We start from the raw sequence: 19136 nt of genomic DNA, 5'->3' as shown, positions 1-19136 counted from the left end.
AACACCCATACTGTCACCCATGGAATTGTTTGTAAAGACAGTAGCATACATCTTTTCTATCGTGGCTAATCCCTCCCTTTGTGACCCTTCTCCGGTCGGGGGAGCCGTAAAGGGCCCGACCCCCGGCCGGGCTCAGCCCTCAGACCGAGGGGCGCGGTGGGAGCAGCGCGGGCCGGGGGGGCCCGGGCCCGCCTGAGGCGCGGCTCCCTGGGCAGGGCGGGCGCTGCGTGCGAGCCACGGGCCTTTTTACACGACATTCTTAGAGAATAAACAGCACCCAGCTGCCTGGGGGGCAGTAAAAATGCCTCCAGCAGCGGCCGGCTGCTGTTCCTGGCCGGGCGAGCCTACAGCTCCCGGCGCGCCGCGGGGCCGGAACCGCCGCTGCCGGCGCGCCCTGCCCGCGGCCTTGCGGGCGCTGGTCCCGGCCGCGCCGGCCCCCATGGCCGCGGTGCCGGTCTACGTGTACAGCCCGGAGTACGTGACCCTCTGCGACTCCCTCTGCAAAGTGCCCAAGCGGGTCAGCGCCGCGGCGGGGGCGAGGGGGCGCGGGGAGCGCAGCGGTGAGGCCCGGGCAGGAAAGGAGGAAGCGGGGGAGCAGGCGGCCCGGCGGGAGGAGTGTGGCCTTTCGGCGGGGATGGCTCGGGGTGGTTCACGCTGCCCCGGCAGCGCGGGCTCGGACGATGGAGCGACGCTTCCCTTTCCCGTGCCGGCTGTGCTGCTGCCCGGCACACCGGCGGCCCTTGCGCACGGCATGGCTCGGGCCCGAGAGGAGACCCGGGCAGGGAAAGTGGCTGCCGAGAGGAGTCAGACACACCTCGTCTGCGAGTCCTTGAGCTCCTGGCTGCTGGCTTTGTGTCTCCTGCTCTCACAGTCTTATTCTTTTCTTTAGGCCAGCATGGTGCATTCACTGATTGAAGCATATTGCTTGCTTGACCAGATGAAGTAAGTGCTCCCGTTTTCTCTGAAGGGATGTTTTATTCTCCTCTAAGTTTTGGAAGGTGCTGAGTTTCAGGTTTCACACCGTCCCTGCTGGTGGTGTGATTATAGGAACCCCCACAGTGTGTATTTCTAGGGTTAAAGGAAAATGCTTGTTTTGCTACATGGACACGATTACAGCAATTATGGAAGGCGTAATTCATGGTTACCCTCCTGGTCTGGTGGAGCACTTATAGCTTTGTGCCTTCTCTACAGAGTGTGCCCCATGCTTGAGACTCTGAGCAGGGTGACTGCCTTGATGCTGCTCCAGATCCACTGATCAGTCAGTGCTGATGCAGAGAGGGACCATATTGTTTTGGTGCATTGTCATTTATCTGGGGGACTTTTTGTGAGGTCTGCATGTTGTCCAGGAGAGAAGATGGGATGAGATATGGGGCAGAAAAGTGAGGTACCTCCCGCCTCATTCACCTCTTGATACTGGGGCATATGAAGGGAAAAATAAAAAGGCATAGCTTAGTCCCTCTTGTGAAGCATCTCATAAAATATTAGAAAAAATGTGCTCCAGTTCAGCACAGCTAGAAGGTTGTTTTGAGACTAATTTTTTAAACAATTTTTTTTTTTTTTCTGGCAAAGTGTACTTGGGAAACAACTGCAGGCATCGTTATGGAGCAGACCTGAAGGACTGTTTGCCCTCACATGGGGTGGGAAGCATCGAGGCCAGCCTGGAGCTGGGAGCTTCCTGTGTTCTTCCTGTAGCAACAGAGCTGTGCTGCACTGCCTGTGCATGCTCCCACTGTCCAAGTTTTTGGGAGGGTTCAGTGTGTTGCAGGATTTGTTTAGGCACACTGCAAAGCACCCAGACCCAGGAAGGTGCTGTGCAAGTTGCTTGGAACAGTGAGAGTCTCTGGTTTGGTGCAGGTCACAGCACGTGAGAGGCATTGCATAGCTGATCCAGGCTGAAGTCCTGCCACAGTGCTGTGCTGGGCCTGGGCATTTCCCTCCATTAGTTCCTCTGTGTGTAACCTGAATGTTGGATATGCTGGGGAATGCACAAACTGAGAGAACATGCAGAACAGGGAAGAAAACTTGAAGCAAAGTGGGAAGATTAATGCAGGCAGCACCTGCAGGTGTTCTTCACTGGGGTGGGCAGTGAGCATACCAGGGGCAAGGCCTGCTCCAGCTCAGCTGGGTGTCTTTCTCACTTGCAAGAGGAAGAGGGAGTTTTGTTTGCTTTTACATCAGTAACAGCCAAAAGAAGGCTCTTAGGGTAAAGGCTAAAGCTGGACATTCCAGCTGAACCCTGGATCCTCTTGCCCTGATGCTCCCTTCTTCCTCTCTGCCCAGGATAGTCAAGCCAAAAGTGGCCTCCATGGAGGAAATGGCAAGTTTCCATACAGATGCTTACCTGCAGCACCTGCAGAAGGTCAGCGAGGAGGGGGATGATGACCACCCGGAGTCTGTGGAGTATGGACTGGGTAAGGATGTGCTTCTTCAGCAAGAGATTAGTTGAGTGCCAGGGTCAGGATGATTTTTGCTGGAGCTGTAGTTAGAGGGGTGAGCTCAGGGGGATGCTGGGCTTAGTTTTGGAAGGAAACACTCTTTTACAGGGTATTGCTGAACCCCAGCAGTCATCTGACAGGCTGGCTGGCACTTTCCCTGGTGCAGCTGAGGGTAGAGCTAGCCTGCCTTTGCTGCTTTGTGCAGCTTGGCCTGACTCTTGCTGACTGGGGCTGGTGCCCTTTGCTGCTGCTCTGAGGCTCTGGAATGGGATGGAAGACCCTGGCACTGCACTTGGGCTGGAGCTGGGACTGGCTGCTGCAAGCCTGCTGTGGAGAGGGCATGTGTGAACAGTGGCCTGGAGCTGTAGTGACCAGAGCAGCTGCTGTCAGTAGCTCCGGTGGCCTGGAGCTATAGTGACCAAGGCAGTCTGGTGACTTACATCTGGAGCAGAGGGCTCTTGCCCTCCTGGATCTAAAATGGCTTGAGCAATGCAGCAGGTAAAGCTGGTGAGATGGCTATGGTCACTGTCTTGGTATCAGGAATGGGAGGAGTGACCCAGAACTGAGGCAGAGGTGCAGATTCTGTGCCCATCTCACGAGTGTGCCTTAGACTGTATATTTCTGAAGCTGCTCTGTCTACAGGAAGACAAGCAGCCCTGGTATCCTGCTTGGTGGGCAACAGCTGCAGGGAGGCTGCAGTAGGACTAAGAGAAGATTGTACTGTAGACATAGACCTACAGCTTATCTAGGCTTGACTAGTTTGTGTATGTACATTTTTAGGGAAGAGGTATGTCAGTGACCATGTCAGGGCTTTTCTGGTTGGGTAGCCAGAGACTTGAAAGTAGTTTTTTTGTGAGATTGGTGTGAGGAACCAGTAGGTTCAGCAACCCAGGCACACAACTCAGAAGTTGGTTCAGGACACATTTTTAAATGAACTGAGTGCAAGAAAACATTTGGATTGTTGCTTTTTGGGGTGGGTTGTTTTTTGTGGTGTGGGTGGGGTTTTTTTGCCAGGTGCCCACCAAGACACAGTCTCTCCCCGCCTCTATAGGGTGGGGGAGACAATACAGTGGAAAACATCATATAACAGGGAGATGACTCTCCAGTTACTGTCACCAGCAAAAGAGACTCTACATGGGGAAATGAATTCAATTTATTGCCAATTAATAATGGAGGAGGATAGTGGGAATTCAAAATAAAACTGAAATCACCATCCCCCTCGTCCACCTTTCTTTCCAGACTCAGCTTCACTCACAGCTCCCTCCTTTCCCCCTCAAGCAGTGTATGGGGACAAGGAATGGGGGTTGTGGTCAGTTCACACCTCTCTGCTTCTCCTTCCTCCTCACTCTTGTCCCGTGTGTGTGTGGGGTCCCTCCCACAGGACACTTTCTTCCATGAACTTTTCCAGTGCGGGTCTTTCCTATGGGTAGCAGTTTTTCAAGAACTTCTCCAGCATGGGTCCTCCATGGGATCAGTTCTTCAGAAAGAGGCTGCTCCAGCCCTGGTCAGTCTTGAGGACTCAAACAAAAGGAATGTGCTTCCCCTGGAGGAAGAGGCCTGTTGTGTGTGATGTGCAGCTCTTACACGGACTCTTACCTGCAGGTTACGACTGTCCAGCCACTGAAGGGATCTTTGAGTATGCAGCAGCTGTGGGAGGAGCCACCATCACTGCAGCCCAGTGCCTGCTGGATGGCAAGTGCAAAGTAGCAATTAACTGGCCTGGAGGGTGGCATCATGCAAAGAAGTAAGAAAAAAATCTCCTCCCTTCTGTTTTCTCATCTGGTGTCTGAACTCTGCTTCCTAGCTCCCAGCTTCCCTGAGAACCCTCAGGGTGCAATGATCCAGCTGGAAGAGAAAGCAAGGTGTGAGGGAAGGCAAGAGGTAGAGAGGAAAGAAATAAAGGGCAGGGCAGAGGCTTGAGAGGAGGCAGGTCACTGCCCAGTGCTGGTGCTGTCACTGTCATGTGCTGCAGAGCAGGTCTGGGACAAGTGTACTCACATGTCCTGTGATTCCTTAATACATCATTCTCTCAGGAAGCTCAAGTGAGAATTTATTTGTGGGGTCCATGAAGAAGCACAGTGGAGAGACAAACAATTGCCAGTTTGGAATATAATGGGAATGTCCATATTGTTTTGTGTGGCTTTTTGGGTTTTCTAATAAGAGGTTTGAAACAGTGCAGGACTGACCTTCTTGGGTTTCCCTGTGCTCCATGGGGGGCTGTTTCCTGTGAGCTCTAACATCAGTAGTGGTCTTCCAGCACAACAGGAGAGGAAGTAAAAATTCTGTCACTGAATCCTGTGCTTCCGTAGTGATAAAATAATTAGTTTCCATGCCATTTTCCATGGAAGTATTATTTTAAGTTATAATATTATATTTTAATTATTTTAATTGTATTTATAATATTATAAGTTAAATAAGTTTTATTTAACTTATCCTCCCCATCTCCCAAAACATGAGGCCTCTTTGCAGTGTAGACAAGACACCAACCTTCTTTGTCCACAGCCAACTGGTGTTTGCAGTGCTGTTCTGTCTCCTTGGGGAACCTCAGGAGTTTTCATGGGCCCTGTGTCTTATCCTGGCAGCTTGTACACACATGTGCAGATATCTTGGTCCAGTGACTTTTCTGACCTGGCAGAGGAAGTCTGGAGGTCTAACAGTAGTGTGCAAGTGCCAGCAATACCACTGTCTCAGCTCGTTTCCTGGTGGGCACTTGGCTCAAAATGGCTTCAGCTGCAGCTTGCTGTGAAAGGAGACTTGCACTTGGCAGAGCTGAGCTCTTGCTCTGTGCAGAACTGATGGCTTTTGGGAAATCTTCTGTTATATCCTGTCTGGATTGCATGGTTTAAAAAACGCCTGTAATTTAAAAATGTCTTAGCAGTGCTGCTGCTGCTGAGCTATTAGCGCTGCTCTGGCAAGCAAAGAGTCTGTTTAAAAAACAGGCATTTAATACCCACTGATCCCAAAGGAGTCTTCCCAGTCACCCCAGTAAGCTGGTGTGTGATGCTTCAGGGTAGATGCCAGCCCAGTGTGAAGGTCCAGCCAGACTGACTCCAGACTGCAGGTGCTTGGTTCTAGGACCGGTGTCCTAGCAAAATACATTCCTTTTGTCAAAAAACACCTGCTGTCTGGTGGTTTAATTGTTTTCCAGAGTTCTAAAGGTAGGAATGACCTGGGGCTTTAGAAGCTCTTGGTTCAGAGGATGCCTTTGGGGTTGAGGGTAAGATGCTGAATAAGTGCCTTTTCTCAAGCTAACCTCACCCTCCTTTCTGGCAGTGACACTCAGAGCTTTGCTGGATGGATTTAGGGCAGCAAGGGGGAATCCCAAGTGCTTGTCCTGAGCAGCAGCTCCAACACTGCTCTGCTTGGCCTTGAGTTTCAGAGATGTGTATTACAGCATGGAGAGAGTGCCCAAGACACTTCCTTGTGGGCTCTGAGGGAGGGGAGAAGTACATAATCACTGTTGAGTTAGATTTTCAGGATACCTGTTAACACCTCAATTTTCAGCATTACTGTAAATGAGCAGAGTCACTGGGGAACACCTGTGCTCCATGGCACTTTCAGAGTGAAAGCAAGTCTGGTTCTGCCACTCCCAGCTTGCTCCTCACCATTCCCAGCTGTTGCTGAGCAGGAAACGTCAGGGCAAATGAGCTGAGTGCTGTGACTGGAAATCAAGAGGAATTTCCCAGAAGTGCATCTTGTATCCTGATATAATTTTTGGAAAAGGGATTTGGGGACTCCTACTGCCAAGTATAAAGCTTCACTTTAAAATAGTTATCCAGGGCAGATTTAAGAATGTGTATGGATTGGTGCTAAGTGGTGATGGGGACTTGACTTTGGAGTGAGGCTGGAGTAGGGGTCAAGAAACTTTCTTATCCCTTTGATGCCAGCAAGTAAGCTGTCCCTGATGAATGTCAGCAATAAATCTTTATATGGTACATGTGTTCTCTGTTTAGCTGCTGGAACTCTCTCCTGGCTGAGCCCAGGAGCTGTATCATGAGGGACTGTGTGTGGGACATCCCATTTGCATTTTCCTGGGAAGAGAAAGGAAAGGTTGGCAAAAGGCTTAACCTTCATAGCCTGAGACTTTAAAACAGCAGGAGAATGCTGTGATTAGCTTGGGCCTGCCTTTCACTGCCAGGACCTTCCCAGGAGCTGTGACCCAGACAGCAGGGATGGAGTGGCTGCCTGTCTATGCCTGTCCAGCACTCACAGGAAAATGACCAAGGGGACTGTCCTCTTGCCTCAGAGAGAGTGGGTGTGAGTCAAGTGGCTCTGAACTTTAAAATGCCTCAGGTGCAGAAAGCTAACATTATATTTGTTCCAGAGTGCAATGGTCAGAGGTACCCTCCTCAGACCAGGGTCTCTCTGCAGCACAGCTAACTGATGCTTACGCAGCTGCCAGAAAGCCCAGAGCTGAGAAGCAGTTGGCACAAGCAGTCCTGATCTCTGTGCTTCCCATCCATGCTTTGAACTGTTCCTGACTCGTCTCTGGATCACTGCTGGGCTGAGTTTTCCTACTTCTCTGTGCCCCTGTGAGGTGGACACTTGGAGAGTCAAAGTGAGAATGCCAAGATCAGTGGTTATTGCATTGGCAATATTCAATGTCATTGTTTTCACAGGGATGAAGCTTCTGGTTTCTGTTACCTGAACGACGCTGTCTTGGGCATCCTGCGACTGCGCCAGAAATTTGACCGTGTCCTTTATATCGATTTGGATTTGCATCATGGGGATGGTAAGGCCCAGCGAAGGCTGCAAACAGCACAGCTGCACAGACTCAGGGGAATGGGAGAAGGCAAGGCCTGTCTGCACAGCAGGGGTTTACTTGCTGCAACAGCTGTGGCTTTGGCTCCTTTTAGTGCAGTTGTTCCCTCAATCCGTTTATACCTTGTCCTGCTTTACAGACTTGCCCTATGCTGCTCCTCAGACCTCTCTTACAGGTCTGGGGAGAAGTCTTGTACCTAAAGCAACAGATAATGTGTCCGAGTCTCCCATCCTGGCTGGGCAGTTGCTGACAGGGTTTCATTGTTTAAGGGTCCATTGCAACAGGGAAGCAGCCAGTAGTAAATGGTGCTTTTAAAAGAAAGCTTGATGCTATAAATCTAGAGCCAGAGCTGGCCTTGCTGAAACTGCTCCCTCCTTCAGGGACATTATTTCTACACCATTTAACATTTCCCGCTCTTCCAAATTTTATGATGTGTTTCATTTTGTTCCGTTTTCTCCCTGCATTTGGTTTCTATTACTTCTTTCCCTCTCCGTGCCCACTATCTTAATAGTGTCTTTAAGGAAAAGGCATGTTGAACCACAGCAGCATTGAGAAAAAGCAAGAGAGCCCAGTAGCACTGGTTCAGAACCATGCTCTGGCCAAGGCAGCTGTGCTCAGATCCCTCTCCCAGCTTTGCAGGACTAGCAGTGCAGGCAAGTGCTGCTACCATGGGTAGTGATATGAGATATTGAGATGCATTCAGTACTGATTGGCATGGTACCTGCCAGATTCATAGCAGTTGTGGTCTTTGCTGCAGTTGAGCTCCAGTCCCTGTGGATTGAGAATGTATTTATTAAGTCACACCTGCATTTCTGCTTTGCTTATGCTGCTCCTTTTCTGCTTGCTGCCCTGTGTGTATCAAGCAACTCTGTGTGTTCAGACTGTCATTTATATAAATGATGCATGAAAGCTTTTTTTCACTTTCCTAATAGGAGTTGAAGATGCCTTTAGTTTCACCTCGAAAGTTATGACTGTTTCTCTGCACAAATTTTCACCAGGATTTTTCCCAGGTAAGTTGAACTTGAGAGGCTTGTGCTCATTTGGTTCATGTGTCACTGGTGAGGCCTCTATAAAGGCAAGTCCCATTTGTGCTGCCCAGCCAGCGTGTCTTGCTGCCTCTTCTCTTGACCCAGGAGAAGGAAAGAGGAGAAGCAACATGTTTGGCATTTCCCCCTTCCTGGTTGTAGCTGAGCTCTAGGCAGAGCCCCTTTGATGCTGCATGGCAGAACTGGGTGAAGGATAGAACTGGGTCACTCCACCCCTCCTTTCTTGGTGGTGGCAAGTGGACTTCTCCATAATGATGCTGAATGTTCTGGCTCTCTTACCTTTGAGACACCCCACAGGTCTCTTGCTGCTCTGCTTTCCTTTCTAATTGGGGTGTTTCTGTTGTGCAGGCACTGGTGATGTGACAGATGTTGGCCTGGGAAAAGGTCGCTATTACAGTGTGAATGTGCCCATTCAAGATGGCATTCAGGATGAAAAATACTACCAGATCTGTGAATCGTAAGCCCTGTTGCTCTGATACTGCTGACTTGGATGGGATTTTAGAAATTAAGATACTACACAGCTTAGTATTTTAAATTACAGTCCTTTCTTAAGGCTTGTCCCTTCCCCTGTTGCACCCTTTGATTACAATGAACATGGACTGTAAGTTCTCAGAGGTCTTGTCTGAATCCTCAGGCAAAGTGAATATACAGAGACATTGTGGGTGGCTGGAGGGGTCTCTGCTGCAGGTCAGCCTATCTCCTTAGATAAACCTCCACAGATGTCTATCTAAGGAAAGACTGAGAAGTGACAAGTATTTTTTAGCTGTGAACTTAGGACTAGATGGTTTTTCTTCAAGTAAGTGCTCTGAATTCTGACTGTGGGCACATGCCTGGGGCTTAGCTAAAAGCATTTTTCTAATACCTTCTGTTTGTGCTGAAAGAATGAAAGGCTGAAGGCTGAATATCTGACAGTGACAGAGCTGCCTCCTGGCAGTCCCCTCTGTCCCTCAGCTGGGCTGCGGGGCTTGTTGTTTTCCAGGGGAGAGGAATCTCAGTGCAGGGCTGCAGGATGTGGTAGCACATCCACCTCTAACACTTGAGAGCTGAAACCTCTCTAAACTTGTAGGCCAGCAGGGCAGTCACGGGGGGCCGTGCCTCCTGCTGGTTCATTGGTGCTGGCCATTGCTGGGGCAGAGCAGCCCTCTTTGTGCTGGAGGACATGCTTTCTAAAGGCAGCTCTAGGGGCTGAGACAGGCCAGGAACCCACTCAGGAGGACCCTGCTGTTTGCCTTCACAGCTGAAGGACATCATAACCTACCATAGATTTCAAGCTGTGTATAGGTAAAGCTTCTGCAAAGAGACTTGGAGATCTCTTTGAGTTCTGTCCAGGCTGGGAGGCAGTCACAGGAATGACTGTGGATGGATGTCTCATCCAGCTGTTGTTTGAGGGTAATTGCCTGTATTTCCCAAAACCATGTTGGGCTTGAAGCTTGAAACTGTCTAATGTTGGTTTTTGCAGGCTGACTACACCCTGCACAGAGCTTTTCCATATAGTTTTGCCTCAAGAGCCATATAGGAGAGAGGGGAGTAAGACCCTAGCCACAGTCTTCCTCTGTTTCTCCTGTCCTCTGCTGGCCTGTCCTGGTGAGAGGTGTCTGAGAGTTCAGAATTGTTGTTTTGCCAGACCCTGACTTCCACCATGACTTTCACAGGGCAAAAAAGCCCGTGGATTGTCTTGCAGCCAAAAGGCAGACAGTGTAAATGCAGAATTTGATGCCACCACTAAACTGGTGAGGACTAGATCTCCCTCTGCCATGTTATCAGTGGTGCTTTTGCATTCATCAGCCTTTTGATAAGTGCTCTGAGAGCTAAAATTGCTGTGGAGGTAGAAGGCTAACTGGGAACAGAGGTAGTGTAACTGGTGTGAGTTGGGTGGAAGCAGAGAATGCAGAAACCCTGAGAGGCATTGGTGGATCTGAGTGACCAGGGCATTCTCTGAGCTGTGCTGGCAGTAACTGGACTGCTCCTCTTCTCCCAGAGTGCTGAAGGAGGTGTATGCTGCCTTCAACCCCGATGCAGTTGTGCTGCAGCTGGGGGCGGACACCATTGCTGGAGACCCCATGTGCTCTTTCAACATGACGCCCGAGGGAGTGGGGAAGTGCCTCAAGTATGTCTTGCAGTGGCAACTAGCAACTCTTGTCCTGGGAGGAGGTGAGTGCATCCTGCTGTTCTCAGGGAAATATATTTGTCCTCCTGTGACCCTGCCTCTAGTGCCTGCCTGCCCTTGGGCTCAGGAGTGGCGAGGGTTTAGCAGGATGACTGCTGGGCAGTGTCAGGAGGACACACTGTGGCACAGTACTTTTTTCTCACCCCTGAAATCCTTGATACTGACAGGTGCAAGTCTCAATACTGACCAGATCTTGAGTTAAAAGCTGCATGGCTCCTCTGGAGAAGAGGAGAGGCCAACAAACTGACCCTGACTTCTCAGTGACACCTCTGATTCCTATCTCTGCTGGTCAGCCCTTCGGTGCTTCTCTTTGAAAGTGACCACTATATTCCCAAACCTACTTTGGGCACCTGGTGATGAATGGTTTCATTAAGATTCAGGCAGGGGCTGGGGACAAGGCCTGGCTGCCTGCAAGGTACAGCAGGGCTCTGATACCCAGTGAAAGCTAAGCTGGACTTATTTCTGTTGTACTGCCTAACCAGCTGCTTGTCCAATGGGGAGAGCACAGGACAGGTGTTATGTTAACAGAGAATTTCAGAACAACAAAAACCACTGTGTGCCAGGGAAACCCCCTGAGCTCCATGACTGGAGCCAGATCAGCTCTAGGTGTTGCCCTTTTTTATATGGGGGAAATAATGTATAGCATATTAAGGCTAAAATTTGATTTGCCTGATGCCTTTTGTTTTGGAAAGGATATGAGTGTTCGGTCCTTCTGTGGCTTGTCTGTGAGTATGCTTTCAAACAAACCCAAAGCTCCTGTTAAAAAATGAGGATCAACTATGTGTCACTTGTGAAAATAGCAGGGAGTTTCCCACCACTGCAGCATGTGGAAGGATTTGAGTGGAAACTGGGGGAGAAGTGAAAAAAAGCAGGGAAAAATCCCACTGCAAACACAAGGGAATATTGGAAAATATGGTCTGTCTTGTCAAAGTGCTTTTCTCCCTTTACTTTTCTAGTAAAAAATCTTATGTGAGTCTCTTGCAGGATTGCTTTCAGCTAAGGTTTCTCCTTGTGGGCTCATATTCCTTTACCATATAGGTAACCATTTCCTACTCCCTGTGAAATCTCATTTCCACGTAAAGCAGTTGCAAGTTGTAGTGATGAGTTTCACATTTGTCCTCTCAAACATAACAGCGCTGAAGAGCTCACCAGCATATGGCTGGGCATGTGTATTTTGCTTTATAGGTCAAAGGCTGGTATTAAAAAGCAGGAATCCCCCATTTCTGCTGCAGCCTGCTACTTGAGAATGGCTCTCCTTGTCGTGAGGAGAGAGTTCAGTGCATGGGGCTGGGAGCTCATCCTGGGTCTGAGATAGTGGCTGGAGGACTGGCCTCTGCCACACTGAATGTAGCTGGGGTTCAGTTTGAGCAGTCTGCTCTTGCATACACTCTCATTCAGACTTGGCCTTGTGTAGCAGGTGCAATAGGCAGATTTTGGGCATGGCTTGAGTGGATGAAATAAGCTGAACTCATGTAACGTGCACACATTGGTTTCGTGATTTGTTCCTTCCGCTTAAATCTCTTTTTCCTCTTTTCCCTTTCCCCACTCTTCCTCCTCAAATCCCAATTGTTGCTGGAAACAGGAGGTTACAACCTTGCCAACACCGCTCGCTGTTGGACATACTTGACTGGGGTCATCCTTGGGAGAACACTGTCCTCTGAGATCCCTGATCATGAGGTAATACTTTGAAAAACCCAAGCAGCATTATGACCAGTGATTCTGTACCTAATATGAACAAATGCTTAGAATCAAAATTGTTTCCATCCCACTCTGGGCAGATCTGTTGTTATCTCAACATTTTGTGACCCATACTGGGCACCAATTAAGGTTGCCTTAGGAATGGTAGTTTCCAATTTAGTGCTCCTGCTAAGAGCATGCATTGTTCCCCCTACCGTCTCCACCTGGAGGCACAAAGGGTAAAGATCACAGTTGAAATAAGAACAATTTACTGAACAATAACAGCAATAATACTAATGACAGAGGGAACAAGAAAACAAAAAACAATTCACACAGAAACACCCCAGCCCTGCTGACAATAGACAAAACTGCATAGCTCCCTCTCCTACATTATTTCAGCTGGAAGGAATCCCCTCTGTCTGGAAGAGAGTCCCTTTCCCCTGCCCTCAGCAATGACAAGAGGTCATGTAGAATAACCTCCGTGTCCTGGCCATGCCTCCTCCCAGCTACTGCAAAAGCTGACCCTGTCTTGGCCAGAATTATGACACAGTGGCTGTCAGTAACCTGTCATTCTGTGTTAGCACGCCAGCCCCATGTGCTGCAGATTTCCTGCATGCTATCTGAGCACTTAGCCAGGAGAGACACAGTATCCTTGCAGCACACTGATTTTTCCTTTCCCAGGTGTTTCACTGTCATGTCAATGCAGTGTTCAGCAAGATAGGAGGTGAACGGTAGGATATGTGATTACAGCACTTGAAATTCAATAATAAAGAAATTCCATTTGCAGGTAACCATGTGTAAAATGAGTGTCAACAGCTTTCCCAAGTAAAGCATTGGTACAGACATTTGACTGCTTTTTGGTTGCCTCACTGGGCTCTGCTTCCATCCCTTGAACTGGGAAATGCTTGAAAACTCCAGGTGGACACAGACACTGCTGAAGTACCACCTTGATGTAGTGAAGCTACATATGGCCCTTAGGTAGAGAAATGTTTTTTTTTCCTTTTTACAAACAGGTATCCATGGGGAGCCCTCCCTCTAGCCTTAGCCTTCAGAGACCTCTGTGTTGACTTTCATCTCCTCCTCCCTGCAGTTCTTCACAGAGTATGGTCCTGATTATGTGCTGGAGATCACACCAAGCTGCAGACCAGACCGCAACGAGCCACAGAGAATTCAAGAAATTCTGAACTCTATCAAAGGTGCGTTGTCCAAGCCAATACTCCTACTTCAGGCTTACAGGTTTTTTTAGAGAGGGCCTCAGAAGAGCTCATTGGAGTCTTTTTCACTGACTGGAAAGATGAACCACATTCACTTGGCTGTTCATTAGTGCACAGTGTCATTTGCTTCCCACATCCCTTGGGATTTTCAGGGTTGGTGGTACAGAATTATGGGTTCCTGTAGCAAAAGTTGCCATTGTCTTTGTTCTGGCTGAGCAGGGGAGCATGGAGCCTTGTCCCTGTTGGTATCATATAACAGCCCAGGTTCTATAGGATTTCAAAGATCATCCGGTCCAAACTTTTGTGGGAAAGGGAGCATAGACAAGATTATCTAGCAACCTGTCCAGTCACATCCTGAAAACTTCAGTCAGTGAGGCTGCTACCACATCCCTGGGGAGTTTCCTCTAGTGATTGATTGCTCTCATTGTCAAAAAAAAACCAAAAAAAAACCAAAAAACTTTAAATAAGGTGAAACCTCTCCTGGTACAACTCATGCCTGTTGTCCATTGTCCTCTCCATGTGGCTCCTTGAGAAGAGAGAGCCTCTGTCCTCTGAAGCCTACAGCACAGGCTTCAAGTACTAGATTGCTGTAATGAGGTACCTCCTAAGCCTTCTCTTCTGCAGGGAGAGTCCTCATTGGGCAGGTTCTCCAGCATCTGATCACCTTTGTGGTCCTCCTTTGGACTTCTCTGCTCTGTCCATGTCTTTTGTGATTTGTGGAGATCATAACTGGACACAGTACTCATTGTTTGTCAGATGCACCTGGAATGAGATGATGCAGTTTCTCTTAGTAATGCTCTTCCACATGCTGCACAGGATACGGTTTGCTTCACTGCTGCAGCAGCACACACCTGGATCCTGCCTATCAGGACCCCCACATCCATTTCCACAAAGCTACTTCCCAGTCACACAAATCCCAGCCTGAACTGGCTACCTTCTATCTCAAGTGCAGGACCTTGCTTTTGTCTTTGTTAAACTTAAAACTATTCTTTTTAGCCCAGTCTTCCAGCCTGTCCAGCTCTGTAAGATGGTTCTCCCTTCTGATGTGTTCACTTCAGCACCCAGTTTGGTGCTGTGGTTGTTTTTAATCTCTTTATTAAGGTCATTTATGATGTAGAGCAATATGTATCAGTATCAGTTCCTGGAGGACCCCACTTGTGACAGGCTGCAAGACCATGTAAAAACCATTGATTCATAAAAACTACTGTGAGTGAGCTCCCTCCCTGTCCCTTTTGCAGACCACCCATCCAGTCTGTGTCTTTCCAGTTGGTCCAGGAGGAGGCTCTGGGAAACAGCTCTCCGGAACTGGGCTCCAGCAGGCAGGACTTGAAGCTCTTCAAGTCCAGGACAGGCTGAGCCAGGGTGAGCTCTGCCAGCTCCAGCCAAACTGATTCAATGCCCTTATCCATCTGTCTTGTCCCTCTCTGCCACAGGGGCTGGGAACAGCATGATGGGGCTTGCTAGCCCTTTTCTTCTGTCTGTGTGTATTGCAGTGTGCTGGTGTTAGAAGTAGGATAGGAAGTGCAGTGGCCATGGATGCCTTTGAGTGTCCATTCCCAAGCACAGGCCAATCCCAGGGAGAGGACATCCCCTCCCTGGGGACATGTCCAAGAGGGTAGGAGGAACAGCATTACTCCAGAGCTGGAAGGAAGGGCTGTGCACTCCTGTCTGTGAATCCAGCCTGAAAGAAGGATGAGGCAGCAGGGAGCAGCATGCAACTCTCGGATGCTGGTCACAAGTCCTGAAACCGCATTCAGTATGGTGAAAGCAGTGACAGGGTCCCCTTGTGGTAATTTCCAAAGCCTGGCTCAAATGAGGGCAGCAGCCTCTGCAAAGGGAGCCAGGGGTTAGAAGGAACTGAGATCTGCTGAAGCTGGAATTCCCATATCATGGTCTAGTCCATCAGGCATGGGAGTGGCATCCCTTGCCAGGTCACTCCATCAGGCTAAAATATCAGTTGAAATGCCCTTTTTTGCTTCCTTTTGTTTGCAGGGAATTTGAAGCACGTTGTGTAGCAGAAAATAAAGGCTCAGGCAAGAGATTTCCTGTGAGGACGACAGCACATTTATGTGAACAACAGGTGGAATTTGTGGCTGCAGGGAAACTTTTGAAGAAAGTACTGTTGGTTGGTTATTTTTTTTTCTCTTTAAAGAAGAAAAGCTGCTGCATGCACAAGCACTGTGGCTTTCCCTAGGTGGGAGTGTGGGGCCCTTCAACCACAGCCTTCCAGTGCTGGCAGAGCCTCCCTTGCTCCTTTCCCCTTCCTTTTTTAACACCACAGTTTGTTCTCACAACTGCTTTTAAATGTATTTTAAGAGAGGGGCTTCTCAGAGCTGTGAGCCCTCCCCAGCTGGAACCCAGTGCTGTGTTACCTGCCTGGCAGGGCCACAGCCTCAGAGCTGCCCACTCAGGAAGTAGAGCCTGAGGGCTACCCTGGTTGTGTCTCTTACCCACAGAAAGGCACAGCCATTGTGTTTTTAACTGGGAATTTTTTAAAAATAAAAGACTTGAAATACTCCTCCAGCCCTTTCCTTTCTTCTTCCACCCACCCTGCCTTGCCAGTGCTCTTTTCCGCAGCACACCCCTGCCCACTGCAGAGCCATTTGTGAGCTCCTAAAATCCTGCACAGAGGGACCAGACCTTGGAGAGCCTTTCAATAATGTCAATGGCAATGCAGGGCATTGTGGCAATTCCTGTCCTGGGAGATCTTGGATGAACTTCCAGATGCTCTGGTGCCCCATGAGAGCTGCCATGAGGTGTCTCAGCAAGGGAACAGGTATACAGGTATCTGGAGCAGATCTCTCCCAGTGCCAGGAGCCATGGAGCCCGGCCTCTGTCACCCTTGTCCCCTCATTCTCTTGGCCCATGGACTTTTTGTTGTTCTGGGTTTTTTAATGATGTCCAGTCAGTGTAGGAAAGCATATTTCCTGTGGCTTTAATTAGATTATACTGGAGGAAACAGCAAGACAAAGGGTTCCCAGCTTGGCCTTGGCTTTGTTTTTTGCTCAGTTGTTTTTCACTGCTGATTGAAACAACAGGAAATCTGGTGTGGAGACAGGTCAGCAGGATGTGCTCCCATGACTCCTGACCCCTTGCCTGCTTCCATGTACCCCTGCACCTGGTGTGGTGTGCTGTGGTGAGACCAGTCTTGTGTGGTCACCACTGGCAGGAGGCTGGTGCTGCCATTGCCCTAGCAAAGGATCCCAGTGCCTTGGGGAGATGTCAGGCTTTGGGACTGCCCAGGGAAAAAGGTGAGGAATGAGAGAACAGAGAAGCTGGCTATCTGCTGCCCCTGACCCACCTCAGGGCTCCATGTGCTCTGTCCCCACAGCAGGTAGCCTGCCCTTGTGAGGCTGTGGGAGCTGTTTCAGGAACACAGTTGGGAAAATCAACAATAAGAAAACCCGCAGGTGTCAAGGGTTGTGGCTTTTAGGTGAGGTCCTCTTGGGTGGAAATCCCCACATCCCCCATCCCAAGTGGGATGCCCGTCTGATGCCCAAGGGGCCGGGGTAAACCGGGGTGGTGTTCTGGTTCCCTCCCTGTCCGGGTGCATTGCTGGAAGTGGAGATGAGCTGTTCACAGTGCCCTCCCCGGGGCACCAAGCTCCTCTCGTGGTGGGACCCTGCGCCGGTACCCTTTGGGGGCCGAGGCGTGGGGACTCCAGCTGCTCCCCGTCCCTGCGGCCCCCCAAGGCCGGTCCCAACCTCCTCGTGGGCCAGCCTGTGCCTGCAGAAGTTCCAGAACCGCGGCTCGGGGAGTCCCTGCAGCCCCACGGGGTCCGGCTGGCCGCTGGCTTGGCCTTGGGGAGCCGCCCCCTCCGTGCCGCTGCCGGCCTGGCCGGCTCGCAGCCGGTGCCAAGGTGCTGGGCACGCTGCTGGTGGAGCTCGGCCTCGACGAGCTGCCGGAGCTCTGGTCGTCAGCACGAGCTGCACTCCCAGGGACCTGCCAGCCGGCTGCTGAGGCTGGACGGGGCCGGGGTGGGGGCTCCTGCTCACCCCGGCCGGGCAGGACACGGTCCCCAGCTGCCCTGGGGTGAAATCCGCAGGGATCCCCGTTCCGACGGCTGGTCCATTTCCACGGAGGACATTGCGTGAAGGAGGGTGGGTGCTCCGCAGCTCCACTGCGTCTTCTCGGCTCGTGGTGTTCCCATCCTGTTGAAAATTATACAACTTCCCTAGTAATTTCTCTAGTTTAAATTTCTGATTAATTGTTTTAATCAGTCATGAACAGTGTAATTTTCCACCGTAGCCAAGCATTTAGCTTAGCAAAGTTTGTCATAAACTACTATGGTGGGAACAGAGGTCAGGAAAATTACTTAAACCTTTAGGTTTTGCTAATTTAACCCTGATAACGCTTCATTGGGTTAAGCATGGCAGAGACATAGTGCTGAAACTGGACCCACAGAATGCATAATTTATAGGCTGCAAGAATATTTTGCAGAACCCAGAGATAAAAAGAAACAAACACAATTCAGCAATTTGTCTTATCTGGGAAAAAGATAATAGGATAATGTTATAGATACATATTATAATTGACTTTTTGCAAACATGAAAATGGATTTATATGTGTAACATTAAAGCAACTTTGTTATAAAGATAACTGCTTTTATTTCTGTTGTTAATTAAGGTTAGACATAGCAGTGAAATAGCTATGTTTGTGCATTGGGATGGATAACATCCAATGAACATAGGATGAGGACACCTGCACAGAGCTGCCAGCTATCAGCACTCACTGTCTGAAGAGAGTGTGGGCCAAGGCTCAAAAATTGGAGGTGATAAGAATGGACTAAAACCACAGCCAAGGAATCCACATGCTCTAAAAAGGCGGATGCAAGAACGAGCCATGCTAAACAATTGGAACATGTAAACTAGTTTGGGGAAAAAGTTTACCATGCATAACGGTATATGAATATGAAACAGGCTGATGTAAGGAAAAGGTATTTAAGGGGTACCCCTGAAGAAAACAGGGTGCCGAGATGCGCCCTGCGGTAATAACCTTTGCTCTATGGTCTTGTCTCCTATTGTCCTTTATTAAACTTTTAAAATTTTCTCAGGAGAGTGAACACATTTTTCACAGATAATAACAAGACTGAAAATGTAGGCTAATGAGTATGCGAAGCAAGAAATCTATAACTAGTAGAAGATAAAATACTAATTAATGAAGAGAACTGTGTATTTTACAGCAAATAAACAGTGATTGCTTTGCTGAAGTCTATAAATAGTGAAAAGTTTTGAAAGTGTGCATGGATCATAGATGGAGCTCCCCCTGTGCACCCAGCACTGTGAATAATGCTGCTGTCTAATCTAAACATAAAGTTTCATTTATCCCGAGGTTTTTGGTGGTGAAGTTTCATTTATCCCGAGGTTTTTGGTGGTGAAGTTTCATTTTTCCCGAGGTTTTTGGTGACAGGGTCGTCCTGGGGAGTGGGACCTGTGTCCCAGGCACTGCCTGCTGCGGGGGCGCTGCGTGGAGCCGGGCTGGCTGTGCGGCTGCCGCAGCCCTGGGCTGCCTGGCGGGGTGCGGCAGCCGGGCACTGTCCCCAGGGCTCCGGAGCGCTGCGGGGACACGTCTGCCACTGGAGAGGGCAGCTGGCACCGCTTGACCCCGAGCTGCCCGGCCTCAGCTCTGGGCGCTGCGCGGGGTCCCAGCTCTACCCCGGGGGGGTCCGTGGCACGGGGGAGGTCCCGGCACCGCTGCGATCCCCGGCTCGGCTCTCCTAAACCGCAGGGCCGTCCCGTGCCACCAGCGATGCCCACGGACACGGCGCCGGCCGCGGGACGGGTCCGCCGAGCCGCCAGGGGGCGCACGCGCCGCCGCCCCGTGCCGTGTACTTCC

The 19136-nt window shown here is 49.9% G+C and overlaps 1 protein-coding gene across 2 annotated transcripts; it reads left to right on the top strand.

The window, feature by feature from the left end:
• Positions 1 to 393: 393 nt before the first annotated feature.
• Positions 394 to 15819, top strand: HDAC8 (histone deacetylase 8). Of its 2 annotated transcripts, XM_021547810.2 has the most exons (11): positions 394 to 517; positions 890 to 942; positions 2281 to 2411; positions 4038 to 4179; positions 7055 to 7167; positions 8130 to 8207; positions 8592 to 8700; positions 10222 to 10394; positions 11993 to 12087; positions 13178 to 13283; positions 15294 to 15819. In XM_021547810.2, exons 1-11 carry the CDS (start codon positions 440 to 442, stop codon positions 15314 to 15316), a joined length of 1101 nt encoding a protein of 366 aa, XP_021403485.1. In that variant the 5' UTR covers positions 394 to 439; the 3' UTR covers positions 15317 to 15819. The 2 variants fall into 2 exon arrangements, with proteins under 2 accessions (XP_021403485.1, XP_077642690.1); XM_077786564.1 differs by lacking the exon at positions 15294 to 15819 and having other exon boundaries at positions 13101 to 13196.
• The last annotated feature ends 3317 nt before the right edge of the window (positions 15820 to 19136 follow it).

This window comes from Lonchura striata, chromosome 14, assembly GCF_046129695.1.
Source record: "Lonchura striata isolate bLonStr1 chromosome 14, bLonStr1.mat, whole genome shotgun sequence".
Lineage (NCBI taxonomy): Eukaryota > Metazoa > Chordata > Aves > Passeriformes > Estrildidae > Lonchura > Lonchura striata.
This window is presented reverse-complemented; position numbering and strand designations above follow the sequence as displayed.